Source organism: Penaeus japonicus, unplaced genomic scaffold (assembly GCF_977035675.1).
Source record: "Penaeus japonicus unplaced genomic scaffold, GWHDUDI00000001_assembly GWHDUDI00000008, whole genome shotgun sequence".
Classification (NCBI taxonomy): Eukaryota; Metazoa; Arthropoda; class Malacostraca; order Decapoda; family Penaeidae; genus Penaeus; species Penaeus japonicus.
The window spans coordinates 26,039,486-26,054,485 of record NW_028234410.1 but is presented as its reverse complement, the minus strand read 5'-3'; the positions used below and the strand labels follow the sequence as shown (position 1 = coordinate 26,054,485).

Below are 15,000 nucleotides of genomic sequence, written 5' to 3'. Positions count from 1 at the left end.
ACTTATTCAAATGTACGCACAGGTATTTACACACATGCACAGGCACATGCGATCAGGAGGCAACAAATAGACATCAGATGAATGCATGCACCGTCGATGGACGTTGATTGTTAAATTGCAATTATTTGATTAATCGTGTTGGTTCACTCGTCCTCCTTCGCGCACGTGTATACTCACAACACTTCAGTGGACATACACGTTTACACACACACACACACACACACACATATACACATCACACACGCACACACACACACACACACATCCACCCACACTCACAAAAAGGCATGCACGCACGCCCAAACACAAACAAACGCAAGCGCAACTACTACGCCGATACACGCCCACTTCTCGCCAGCCGCCGCCCACACATATCAGTTCTAAACAAGCAGACATTCCTACTACGCCCACCCGCGCGCCCACATACTCTCTCGCTCTCTCTCTCTCTCTCTCACACTCTACACGCGGCCGCCCACCGCCCGGATTATCAAGGGCGTGGGCTAAACTGGAGACGCCCACGAGCCTCGCCGGTGTTACTCCGACAACGCCCATGTGATGACCCGCCCCCCCTCTCCACCTCCGTCTTCCCTCCCTCTCCCCTCCCCCTCTCCCCCGTGCCCATGCCCCTTCCTCCCCTCCCCCTCCCCTCCCCCCTCTCCACCTCCTTCATCCCTCCCTCTCCCTCCCCCATACCCCTGCCCCACCCCCACCCCCCTCCTCCCTTAGGGTGACGCCGCTTGTCGACTCCTCCGGCTCTCCCCCACGTTTGTTTGTTTGCTCTTGTTTCTCTTCCTCCTTCTCCTTCTCCTTCTTCTTCTCTTCTCTCTTCTTCCTCCTTAATCTTCATCCACGTGCTGGACAGGTCTTGGTAAGTTTGGTTTGATCTTTGGCTTCGTCTGGTATCATGCTTCGTTTGGTATCAAGCCCTCGTACTCTGCTTGTTCTAGATGGTATCAGTCCCTGTGTGAGGCAATGGTATGGTGTTCAAGTGGGAGGTGTTGTGAGGCGATGGTGTTGTGGCTGGTGTGTGTGTTGTGCCTTTCAGCTCATGGTTATGTCCCTGGGTTATCTGTGGAGTGTTGTGGAGTGTGACTGGGAGTGCTGGCAAGAGTGGCAGAGGCTTGTTGTGGTTGGCAGATAGTGTTGGCAGGCGGTAGCAAAGGCTTATGGTGGCTGAGAGAACGTTTGCAAACTGTGGTAGAGGCTTGTGGTAGTTGTCAGGTTGTTGTCAGGTTGTGGCATGAGATTGTGAAGCACGGCAGTGGCTTGGAAAGTGTGGCAGGGAATGCTGGTAGTGGTGGTAGAGGCTTGTGGTGGCTGGCAGGCATAAATGACAGAGGTAGCGGGTTGTCCGTGTGATAGGACGAGAGAAAAACGCGCTCTGCCCACGTGCTAAGCCAGCGTTTGCTTGCGTGTCATTTTAATTTCAAATTTTGCACATCATCCTGTTTAGGCAGTTTGTAGATCTGTCGAGCCTGTCTTCCTCTATGGAGAGAATGAGTACTAGCATTATTATAATATTCAAATAGTCGCGATGTTGCATAGCTCCACCTCAAAAGTTCGTTAACGGCAGTCATCTCTCTCTCTTTTTTCCTCTCTCTCTCTCTCTCTCTCTCTCTCTCTCTCTCTCTCTCTCTATCTATCTATCTATCTATCTATCTATCTATCTATCTATCTCTATCTCTATCTTTCTCTCTCTCTCCCTTCCTCTTCCTCTTATCCTCCTGTTTTCACCTTTTGTTCTTCTTCTTCTTCTTCTTCTTCTTCTTCTTCTCCCTCCTCTTTTTCTGTTTCTTTTTCTTCTATTTTTCATTTTTCCTTCCCTTCTACAAAGACAGTCATATATGATTGGAACGCACACACGCACATAGAAAGCGAGGGCGAGAGCGAGAGAGAGAGAGAGAAAGACAGAGTGAAAGAGAGAGACAGAGAGCGAGATAGAGACACAAAGAAAGAGAAACAGAGATAGAAAGAGTCAGACAGACGGGCAGACAGAAAAAGTTCGCTAATTATGCAAGCAGGCACGGAAATAAACTAGCAAGAAAATTCGAAGGAAAAAAAAAAAAAATCCCTTTTCGAAGCGTCAAAAGGCAACAGCCATCTCAGCTCCAGGCTTAGCTGCGGTGCAATTTAACTTCTATTATAAGATCCAGTAGCGCAAAGAACAGAAGAGTCACTTTTTGTGTACATGAGTGTTCTTGTGCATCTTAGTCCTATTCCTTATATATATATATATATATATATATATATATATATATATATATATATATATATATATATATATATAATATATTTATACACACAACACACACACACACACACACACACACATACACACACACACACACACACACACACACACACACACACACACACACACACACACACACACACACACACACACACATATATATATATATATATATATATATATATATATATATAATTTTAAAAGCCTAAACTCTGTAACTGGTATACGTAAACAATTAGAGTAATTAGAGTATCTAATTAGATCTGCAATATAAGTTCCTTTTATCTTTCGTTAGTTTAAAGTACCTTTGACATTAATAATTACAACATTCACTAGATATTCCACAAGATTGATTTATGTCCAAATTATACTGCACATCCACTACTCCATAATAACTCCATGTTTCTAAATACAATCTTACAACACTATTTTTATTTTATTCTCTAAGACAATAGATGAATACCAACAACTAAATTATCAAATCAAGTCTCATTCTGTTTAAGCCTCCTTCAATGAAAGCTATTCTATCACTTTATAACTTCTGTAATCCCACGCAATTGTATTATGATGCATGACTTGATGATGTATGAGCCTCCGGTTTGTCTTCAACGCCAAATAAAGAAAACGAGATCGAGAAATACATTAGTCGTAGCACTACAAGTCCACGTTTTCTTCTCTCGTGGAATTCGTAGTCAAAGTACCTAATGACATCATCGTAGGCTCTTGGGGGCATCCAGAGCACCGAAGGACAAAAAAGCAAGACTCCCCAATACTATTGGCAGTTGCATTCCTTGTCCTTGCTATGCCTGTTGCGGTCAACTCTCTGGATGCGTTTGATTTAGCTTTAGAATAGTTCGATAATCATTTAAGAATCGTATGATAATTATATGAGCGCGGACCGGCCCACACCTTGCGTCACCCGGGGCTAGGGCAGCGCGCCCTGGTGTCTCCTGTACCACTATCTGACTCCACCCGTCCTTTTTTGGTAGCCTTTTGAACACTTGCGTTATTTCTGCTTAATTTCGGATTATTTTGCCAGTTTGTGATATGAGTCACTCGAGTTGATCAAGAGGAGACGAGGGAGTAAGGGTGAGTGATACACAGGTGCGTATTACCGTCTGGGTGAATTTGGCTCGCGAAGTTTAGCGTCCGCCAAAAGGCATCCCGCATCGGTAATATTTGTTGGGCGTTTTCGGCCGAATGAGGGATGAAGACGATAGTTGGGCAGTTGTCTGTGTGAAGTGGAAGAGGTCGCAAGGAACTGGCGGACCTCTTCTGCGCCGTCGACTACCTGGAGATCCACTTGAATGGACTTAGCACAGCATCCAGACAGACAGACACCCTAGCCCTTCGAGCCTGCCTTTGCACGCGACGAAAACGGTGAAAGTCAACAAACACCTCTTGCGCTCGGATGGACGTCGCGGGTCACCATAAACAGTGCCACGGGTAGACGCGGTCCGACGTTGGTCCAGTGTGCATCCGAACTCCTTGGTGCGAGGGTGACCGACTCGCCCATTCCCCGTGAGCACGCACAGATCACGGATTTCCCTTGGACTCTTGTGGTAAATAGGACTCGTGGGTTCCCTTCAGTGTGACTCCTGGAGGAGGTGTGACTTCCCGTGAACATAATTGGTTGTGACTTACTCTACTTACTGAAGGAACGGCACTTTGTGATCTTTGAAGCGTGACACTTTCAATGCCCGATCTGTCTATCAAAGACATTGATAATCGCTTTAGGAAAGTGACATGGTGAATTACCTTCAAGAAATTTGAAGAACATCATACAGGTAAGAGCTTGATTTTAATATCGTATTATTATTCATGAAGTAGCCTTAAAATATTATCATCATATCTAGTCTGAATAAAATTTCAGTGAAAGGAAGAGTGTGTCTCAGATCTGTTTACTATTTTCAAATCCACGTTTCTTTAATCGAGATTGTAATTTAATTCAACCCATATCTTATGTTTGTTGAAGGTTCTAATCAACAGTCATCAATTATGAATCAGTCGAAGGTGATAACCATAAAATATCGAGGCTATATTTCAACCGATCCACGATTCTTCTGCTGTGTATGACATTCGAAACAAGAAACGTTGGTTAAAACGAATAACAACACGTAACTCTTTATATTTATAATTTCATAATAGTTACTAGTCTATGCCAGAGCTAAAAGTACTACTGAAAGCGAAAGGAGAACGTGGAAGCAAAGAATTTTAATGATTAAATCAACCAAGGTGGAAAGAGAGAGACGTAGAAGAAGAAAAAATAGAACAAATGAATCATATTAAAATATTTATTCTATAGTAATAAATTATGTAACATATGGTACTGAATCATATCACATGTGCGATTTAAAGGCAGGTGACAATAAACCAATAAATGTCTGCGTGTAGATGCAGAGCCGCTGGCCCGGGGTGAAAGCGGGTAAAAGGCATCCTTATATGGCATAATGTATTAGGAGTCAGTAGACGGGCCTTTTTATCTAGCGGTTTGATAGCCTTGTGCAGCTGTTTGTTCTTTGGTGTTTCTGAAGCCGTGTATGCACTTTTTCGCTTTTTTCTTTCACGAGATTATTGATAAAGGTGCTCTGCTTCTTACTGACTAGTTAAAATCGAAACAGAAGAAGATCGCGTGCGCTTTTCTCAGCCTTCAAGGAGCCACGGGTGAAGATTTTGTCATTCATAACACGATCTGGTCCCGCCGTCTTTTCTTCGCTCAGCCAGCAATAAATATCCGTGCGCTGCTTGCCAGGGGTAGGGGGTGGGGGGAAGGAGGGGTAGAATTTGCTGTGGGGAGGAGAGAAGGAGAGAGGGGGGAGGAAGTAGAAGAGGAAGAAGAAAAAGGAAGTGAGTGGTTTTTCCCGACTTCCCCGCGTGCATTGGCGTGTCACCAACTTACCTTATATGGCACGTTATTAGAGCTCCGTGAACGGCCTTGGAAGGTACCAACACTTCGACTAACGGTGAGATGATCAGCTGAGCGTGGCGGCGGCGGCGGCGGCGTTTCGGATTGCACTGGCCTCACGCGGAATTTTGATTACGCTCGGGAATTTTAATGAATGGCAGCAACATCAGCAACAACTGGAGCTGGCGTTGGGGTCGAGCCGTTGCAGCGTTGCAGGGGAATGGGGGAGAGAGGGGGACCGTGCAGAGAAATAACAAGCGAGCCACCATTCCATCACGTGTCGCCTCTTGTATGCCCGATGATAACTTTCAGTCTCATGAGCCTCGCGCTGAGAGATTTCAACGCAACGATAGATGGTAATCCAGATTCAGAGGGAGAGGGAATGTTTTGTGTGCGTGCGTGCGTGCGTGTGTGTGTGTGTGTGTGTGTGTGTGTGTGTGTGTGTGTGTGTGTGTGTGTGTGTGTGTGTGTGTGTGTGTGTGTGTGTATGTATGTGTGTGTGTATGTGTGTGTTCGTACGTATTGTAAGTTTTTGTGTTGTACTGTTTTTATGTAAAAGAGCAATTGCATCATAGAATAGTACTTTCTTCAATTTGATGAAGTCAAATGCCTTAAATGTCTTTTACTTTCGTTTTAGCTGACAACATACCAAGTGTCAGTATGTCGAAAACAGAAAAACTCATATAAAATCTAATTAACAATAATGCGAGAACCAATTTCTCACAATTCAGACGTACCATACATAAAGCTCAAAGGAACAAAAAACAGAAAAAAAAGAAAACATTTAATTCAAAATCAGCACCTTTCCTCGTGACCAAAGTCTCAATTAACACCAATCCTTTCACGCAGTCATTGATAAATCTCTTACCTCAATACGTCTCTACCAGCAACCTTCATTCACGCTAGACGACAATGCTTGACTGAAGAACTTAAATTAGTTACTTAGACAGACGGGTGTTTTATTATTCATTAGAAATTGCTGAAGACGATGACTATATTTAATCAGTTAGTCAGAGAGTGAGAGTGAAAGAGTGAGTTAGAGAGAGAGAGAGAGAGAGAGAGAGAGAGAGAGAGAGAGAGAGAGAGAGAGAGAGAGAGAGAGAGAGAGAGAGAGAGCGAGAGAGAGAGAGAGGAGAGAGAGAGAGAGAGAGAGAGAGAGAGAGAGAGAGAGAGAGAGAGAGAGAGAGAGAGAGAGAGAGAGAGAGAGAGAGAGAGAGAGAGAGAGAGAGAGCCTTGTCTCCATCTGCCTTTATTATATATCACAACCCATCTGATACTAGAAACGGATCTACTCTGAGAGCTGTGAATTACAAAATCTTTTTAGAATAAAACAGAGGAACAAAATAAGACAAAATAGGATGAGAAAAAGAGGAGAAAGAGAAGAATAGAAGGAGATAACAGGGATTAGAGACATGTCTGTGCGATTAAAGGTACATACAAAATAAATACATTAATAAATACGGCTTTGTTGAAAATGTGGAGAAGAACACAGAAGAGGGACTGATGGAGGAGGAAGAGAAGAAAAGGGAGGAGGAGGAGAAGAATGAGGAGGAGGAGGAGGATACTCGAAGACCTCGCGATGGCAACACTCCTCGACCCAAGACTGGAGGCGATCCAAACAGTCCTTATGAGGCAGGCACATGACAGTCTCAGATGGTAGGGACGGCGGGAGAAGGAGGTGAGGTGGAGGTGGAGGTGGAGGTGGAGGTGGAGGTGGAGGTGGAGGGGGAGGTGGAGGTGGAAGTAGAGGTAGAAGTATAGGTAGAGGTAGAGATAGATGGAGAAGGGGAAGGGGATATAGATAGAGGTAGAGATAGAATTAGTGGAAGAGGAGAGGAAGGAGGAGGAGGAGGTGGTGGTGGCGATGGAGGTCAAGGTAGAGGTGGAAGTGGAGGAAGTGGAGGTGGTTTGGAAAGAGGAAGGAGAAGTGGTGGATGAAGTGAAGATGGCTGGTGGAGGAGGAGATGCAAGTGCAGGTAGAGGAGGAAAAAGGAGGAAAATAAAGAGAGGACATAGATAAAAACACAATAAAAGTAGATGAGAGACAGATCAATCAGAAGGGAAGTGAAAAGATTGAAAACCAAAAACAACTGCAAATTTGCTGACAAGGAACAAGGTCTTCGATTGACAGGAATGACAAGCAGAGAGGAAGAAATAAAATGGTCATGTGTGATGAGTAGGGAAGGGAAAATACATAAGAACACAATTATTGGAAATAGTAATGATGCTAAGTGAAAACATTTTTCTAAAAAGCCATTTCTTTCCGGAATAGTTGATAATGACCAAAAAATTAATATTGATAATGGTAATATTAATTTGAAATACACACATAGAAATTAATATCTTATGTATGTATGTACATGGATGATTGTGTGAATATATATACGAGTTTATGTGTATCTGTGTATATGTTTGTGTGTGCTCGTGTGTCAGTATCTGCGTATTTGTATGTCCAGGTCATTTGGATAGTTATAAAACACAATGGAATCAAATATTATACATCACTTATAGAAAGGCAAGATAAAGATTCAATTATTAACACACGTGACACCTAACGAAGAGGAAGATACAAAGCAGCAGCTTCTGGATTTGGCACAAAACTCTACGGGACGGCGACATACATTTTGGTGCGCAAAAACAGGTCGTCAGGGGATAAATCAAGTTAGTACTGGCAACGCCCGCTGCTTCAACCGATGCTCGAGATAAAGATCATCACGCAGATAAAGTTCAGTGATTTATGAAGAAATCAATTCCCTCAGTTTAAAACTATGTTAAAGGAGAGTCGAGTTTCGGTATAACATTTTGCAGCATAAATCACGTTACACACAAACGCACACACACACACACACACACACACACACACACACACACACACACACACACACACACACACACACACACATATATACGCACACACACACACACACACATACGCACACACACACACACAAACGAGCAAACACCGCATGTGAACAAGGATATACGCCCATAGAAACTTTTATATCTCGCAATGCAGGATAATTACTGAAGATGATTCAAATACCATCGGATCATTTAATGAAAAATAGCGATCATTTCTCGACTATTGAAATTCTAGAGGGTCGCGGAGGACGGAGAGAGGTCTTGCTAATGAATTGCGTAATTAATAAAGCCCGGAGCAAAGATACAGCAAAATTAAGGGCTGTGTTACTAAGTGGGTCACGTTTTCTAAAATATTGTCTCGGGGGTTGCAAGGGGGCACTATTATATTCAGAGCTAATAGGAGAGAGACTGAGTTATTTGACACCTTCGATAATCCTTAAACGCTGTTCCTTTTTTCTTTTTCCTTTTTTTTGTAATTTAGCCATGAAATTTAACGTTTTTTTTTTTCTCGTTTTATATATATAATATTTAGCGACGTCTATGGTTGAATATATTTTCCTGCGAAAGTAAAGTAGAAGTAATGATTCTTGTGAGATTACAGATATGAGTCAGCACATCAGATTGGAATCATATAATACATTATGATTATAGTATCACTCATTACATGCACTACCTTTTTACTAATTCATTATGACACTATATCCTGCATAATCACGAAGGAAACGTAGATACTAAGGTAAAATGAGAGGACAGAATGATAGAGACAAAACTTTTAACAAAGAATTTAACAAGGGAATAAAGATACGCGTCAAAGTCAGCCCTTGCAAGCCATTTTTTTGTTTCTTCTCTTTCAATTTATAGGAACTTTAAAATATGTTTCAAGAAAGTAGAAACACAAATAGAGATATAGTTAAGTAATAATATACGCGGCCTTTGTATCCCAAAAGAGAGAACTGGAGAGAGAGAGAAAACAAAATAATCACCCTTATTCATTATCCTGTCATGAATATCTACGCCAATATATCCCCTCCCCATCTGTACCATACCTCCCCCGTCCCCCCTCCCTCCCCCCTCCCTAACCAAATTTCAACTCAAACAAACCTCCAAATCTCAGAAGCAAGTGTGAGGAACGCTGTTTTTAGACGCCCTCACGAGGAGTCTTCCAAGGGCAAGCTGTTTGATGTTCTTCTTGCTTTCGTTTCAGGTTCGCTCGCCCACGGATTGGAGCTTAGCCAGACGCCGCCAGCAGAGGAGACAGAGAGAGAGAGAGAGAGAGAGGAAGAGAGAGGAAGAAAGAGAGAGGCGCACATCCAGACGAGACGAGAGACGGAGAAGAGAGTGAGAGAGAGAGAGAGCGGGAAGCGGTCAACCAGTGGAACTGCGAGCCCAAGTCAAGACGAGAGAGAGAGAGAGAGAGAGAGAGAGAGAGACGGAGAGATTAAGAAAAGAGCGAGGAAGAGATAGACATACTGCGGATCACCAACTGCGAAGAGACACAGCGTTTTGAGGATTACAGACATACCGCCTGTGTCACGTGGTTCATTCCTGTTGAATATTTAATGTGTTTCGTCGATATATCCATCATCTCGCTAGCCTCATTATTATCTGGGAAAGAAAGCAAACTAAGGAATCTGGAAATCTTTACGGTGAATTAAAAAAAAAGGAAAGAAAGAAGAATAAGAAGTCGGAAAATATATCCTTGAATAAAACGATTCGAATACCATTGTTCTTACCAACGTCCGAAATTCTTGAAAGAACTGAAAGTGTTCACACGAGCAGACAGTCGAATTACAAACAAAATCTTATAAGAGAAGGAAGAATCGCAGCTCACCCAGCGCTCAATTACCCCTTACAGATTCGTAATCTCCCGTGAACAATACCGCGAGAGCTATTTATCGAAGGTCGTTAAGTCGTCCCGCTAAGCCAGAATCCCAAAAGGTGAACTGTTAATCAAATCGGTGAGTCGCGGAGACAACGACGAGCACCTTCTACTAGTTCCAGTGTTGCCAAGCACGGAGATTTCGTGAAACCCTTTTTTTTCGCCTGTTTACTTAATTTCTCGTCCTGTTGTAAGGAAGACTGGAAGAGTTATATGAATTAGAAAGTAATTCCAACAGGTCCGCATCGAAAGATAATTATTCTAAGAATTAAAATCGAAGAAATCAGAAGCAGAATCAAGAGCCAGCGAGCGAGACGGAGCTCCGGAAGACAATCCCCCAAATCACCCAAAGGTTTCAAGTCTCGGCTTGTAAGGATCCGCGGGAGTGTGTGGCGGCGCGTGAGGCGGCAGGACCTCCCAGCAGGACTCCCAGGTGATGTAGCCAGGGCATCCACGCCCCGCTGTGCTCTTCCACCCCCTCCCTTCTCCCCATTCGCCCCCGTCTCCCCCCACGCCCTCCCTGGCATCCCGCCTACCCGCCTCCATTAGCGTAAGAGCCCACGACTTCCCATCACAACACCCGTCTGCGCGTCAGGTGCCTTGCTGGGCTATCGTCGGAATTTACGCCAGAGAGGCGTCGAGGGAACTATAGAACAAGAGGAAAAATAAAAGTGGAAGATATCATTCGAAATTAGACCGTCGTTCGCTAAAGAAACGGAGAAAAGTCCGACCAGAGGAAAAGCACAAAATAAGCAAACGTAAGGGGAAAATTCCAGGCTCGGCGGAAGCAACCCATAACCTTTTAGTCTGGCGTATACAGCCACGCATACCCACACGGACGTCGACGCCACTCAAGCCAGGAAGCACTGTCAGACAAAGTCACTTGTGCTTTCAAATACCCCTGTCAGAGGAGAGAAGAAGAGGGAAAAAAACGAAGAGAACGAGAGAGGAATAAAAACATCTCGGCTGTCTGTCTAGCAGTGAGTACTTCTTATCGACGACTTACGAACAAGCTGATAAGACCGGCCTTCTCGACAAGAACCCGAGGCAGACAGCGCCGCTGAAGAGAACCGCGAGGGTCATCGCTTAACCCAATAAATCACAAAGAAATTTAGTTCGAGAGAAAGAGGTGGTGACTGAATTGACATTATCGAGTGTAATTACTATTTAGTTATTAGCGTTACCTGTAAGACTCAAACTAACGATACCTTAATAGGTACCTTTAATCCGCAGTACCAATCTCGGAAGCAAATAATACGAGGTTTGGTAACAACGAGCCTAACCCTGCGAGCGACAGACACCGCCTGAGAAAGAACTGTAATTGTGATCCCGGTAAGACTGCCACACAATTACTTTGGGGGCCGCCACGTCGGATAATGAAAGGCAAATACACGAGTGAAATTGTGCCTGCGGCCTAAGACCTACTACAACACCCCCCCTCCCCCCTCTGTCGCTCCCTCAAACAGATATACACACCCCCTCCTCTGGCCTTTTGTTGTTGTGGAATGCCACACCCTCACCAAACCTCATCTCCCTTGCCTACTAGAGACACGTAACTCATAGGTATATAACAAATATTTACAGTACTGTCGAGAGGGGATTTACGGAGTTTATTGTTGTCTTGAGCCTGTGACATCCATATGTATGAGGGTATATATTATTCACAGTGACATTATACCGACAGAAAATATTATCCCTATGAATATGTGCATGAGGTATTCTGTACCACGTTACCAGTGATTCATTGTGAGGAATTTACCCTGTACTTTGTGTCTGTGAGGGCTATACAGCGAAGAACCAGTGATATTTTAAGAAACCGAATTACGTCTAGAATAGTCTTTTGTCGTGAATACTGATGAAGTGTCATAGTGATAAATAACGCCTTGGAGTTTTCTGGGTAAAACTATTTTTTCGAAGTATACACTGAGTATAAAGAAAACAATAGGAGAACATAATAAAAAGGTGACTGTGCAGAAAACCAAGAGCTAGATTGAAAACTTTCCTCACAGCAAGAGTGAATCATAAATCCAGGGAGTCATTTGTACCTGTTCTGAGGGTGTGACGTCAGAATACCTGTAGGAAGAAGGTGCGAGGTCTGGGGCCCACCGGTAGCCTGGACAAACACCCGTGTGTAAACATCTCTACTCCGTTGAGAGTCCACTGTTCGCCCCTCTCACATCCCCTCCCTTCTCCCTACCCCTTTGCCTGCCTGCCTGCCTTCCTGTCTTCTTGACTCTGAGCACCTCCTGACCTCCCGTCGCCGCCTACAGCAGAGTGCTAGAGGCTTATCGAAGGCGAGATCTCTCCACCGGATAAGATATCGCGTGAGGCTCGCCGTGAGGTAATGTTTTTGCGCGGATCTCCATCGACAGCGGATTCCCAATTGATCGATTCCTCATTGTGACTAGAACGTATCCATTATAACCGACCCGCGCCTCGTTGCCCCGTGAAGATGAACTCCGACGCGATGAACGGGGGCAAGTACGCCCTTAGAACCAAATCTATCATTAAGAGGATAGAATCGGAGAAGAACAGAGCCACGTCCAAGAGGAAAGAGCCCAAGGAGAAGCAGAAACCTCCCCCGCTCAGCAAATACCGACGTAAGACAGCCAACGCCCGTGAGAGGAACAGGATGAAGGAGATAAATGATGCTTTCGTGACACTTCAGAAGGCGATCCCCGACCTCCCCGGGGCGGATGCTGAGAAGCTCACCAAGATCACCATCCTCCGACTAGCCGTTAATTACATCGACGCCCTGGCGGGTGTCTTAGACGACGATTACAACCCCACCGATATCGACGGCGTGAGGGAGCTCTGGTGTCTGGAGAACGCCCACATGGCCCGCCCCGAGCACTGCGTCCGACCCGTGATGAAGAGTCCGGGAGCTAAGTCGTCGGCCCCTTCGTCAGGGAAAAATAGTAAAACGATTAGCAACAGTAAAAATAGCAACAAAGTATCAAAGCCAAAAAGCCAACAGTCGCATGCGAGAGTGGATGCAAACAAGACCAAGCACACGATAGCGACTAAATCGACGAATAAAAGACCAAGCAAGCCGAAGAACAAGCCGAGAGAATGCAAGACTGCAAGCATTGCCACGAGCAATGGTGCATATATTACTCTGAAGAACGTGGCGTTGCAGACCCCGCCCCACAGAGTAGGCAGAACGATCAACAACGAGCCTCTTATGATGTCAATGACAGTGAAGAGGCCGAGGGTCGATTCTATCACCACTCGACCCCATAAACTGCCGCGTCTGGAGCCTGTGGTCCCCCTGATGACCCTCAACCAGCCCCTCCTGGCATTCACCCCTTACGGAGCGGACCTTTCGCACGTCCCCGCGGCCATCCCCGGAAACGACACCCCGGAGCCGCTCGCCGGAGCCACCCCCACCACGCTGCACCACATCACCTACACCGACCCGGCCACGATCTTCCACACGGGCGAGTCCGTTTCGGTGAACGTGGCCTTCCAAGACCTCGACAGCCCCGTGGTGAGGAACGACGTCCTCCTCGAGTTCCCGAGGAGCGGGAGGCACCTCAGCGAGTCCTCGAGTCGAGACTCCGCGTTCTCGAGCGACGGCTCTTCTCCCCCGAGCCCTCTGGACAGCGTCACGTTCCCGGCGCCCGTGCCTGTTCCGGTGCCGATCGGGGACACGTCGCCCTCGTTCTCCATAGCGTCGTCGAGCGGAATCTCCGGCTGTGGCTCCACCTCGGACTGCGAGAGCGTCTTGGCGGCGCCCGTCGAGCTCGGTAGCCTCTTGGGAGATGAGCCCTTCGAGGAGGAGCTGGACCACTTGACGTCCACCTTTGCCGAGGGCGACGACACCCTCAACCTCTTCCTCGCCCACTCGTCCTCGAATTTCATATGTACGGACATTGACGATTGCTAGGGACGAAGGAGAGGACTTTCTTTATCCAAGACAAATATGATTGATAATGCAAGGTCATTGGCGTTCTCTTCCTCCCAGTGCTGATTAGCGTTCGCGAAAGAAAGGTTGTAAGCATTACAGGAAAGAGACATGACTGCGTTGGAATCCTGTGAGCTCTGTTGCCATTGTATTTTATAAGGAAACGTGTACAGTTTTTAAATTTTTTTACGATGTATTGAAATATATCATTACGTTTTTTATACAGAAAAGATTTGTATCTGAGATTGTAAGACAGTTTATGAAATATACGTAATTTAAGAATACAAATATACATATCATCCTTCTGTGTTCATACTTTGTAAATAAGATGTTTTCCATTCTGCTTTATGTAAATAAATAAGGCTTTTGCATATATTAATGTCTTTCATTTCAAAGCCAGCCGCCAATTACATATACAAATTTGATATCAAGCTCTCCGCATCCAATAAAACCTAAAAGGAGTGACAAAACCAGACATATGGTAGTAGTTTATGTCATCATTAAAACCGCTATTAATGTAACCCATTCAGACAGTCGGCTCATAAAACACCCACATCACCACCAGAGAGACCTTGTGAGACGAGAGCATGTCTTAGCAAAAAGGAGGGGGGAGGAGGGAGGTGAGGGAACGGGAGGGATGGGGAGGGGGAGGGGGAGATGGGGAGGAACCCACAGATACAATCATGAACAACCCTTAAAAAAGTTGAACAGATAACGCACACATCAAACCTCAAGTCCAAGGTGGGTTCAAGAGCAAATACACTTTTAGATCTTTGCTGATGTTGATGTTTGTTTTTGTTTTGTTTTGTTTTGCTTTTCTTCCTTTTATCCTAGTCTTTACTTCTTTTTATACCTTGATCTTCTTGATATTCTTTCTAGCTTCTCGATTTCTAATATACTTTTCATTTTTTTCATTTTTACAGAAAAAAAATCAAAGAAATAGATCATTGATAAAATTATACAATAAATAAATAAATCATAACAAATCATCAAACAAAGCAAAACGAGCTCAAACAAATAAACTAGTAGAGACACAAAGAAAGGAAAACAAACGAACAAATGAATCAATAGACAATTAGTTAAATATACTAAATGAAATGGATGAATACCTCCGACTCCAGAGGCTGTTTTTAAGGCCTCTGCATACAGTACTTACCGGCCAGCTGTCAATCTACCCACTCTGCTTATCTACCACT

General features: G+C 44.7%; 1 protein-coding gene across 1 annotated transcript; it reads left to right on the top strand.

The window, feature by feature from the left end:
* Positions 1-3,472: 3,472 nt before the first annotated feature.
* LOC122257847 (uncharacterized) lies at positions 3,473-14,175 on the top strand. The gene is made up of 2 exons (XM_043023355.2): positions 3,473-4,038; positions 9,223-14,175. The coding sequence occupies exon 2, from the start codon at positions 12,350-12,352 to the stop codon at positions 13,784-13,786; it is 1,437 nt and encodes a 478-aa protein (XP_042879289.1). The 5' UTR covers positions 3,473-4,038; positions 9,223-12,349; the 3' UTR covers positions 13,787-14,175.
* Positions 14,176-15,000: the final 825 nt, after the last annotated feature.

Coding starts and splice junctions, on each gene's coding strand:
- LOC122257847 (XM_043023355.2), top strand. CDS start 12,350: ATGAACTCCGACGCGATGAACGGGGGCAAGTACGCCCTTAGAACCAAA.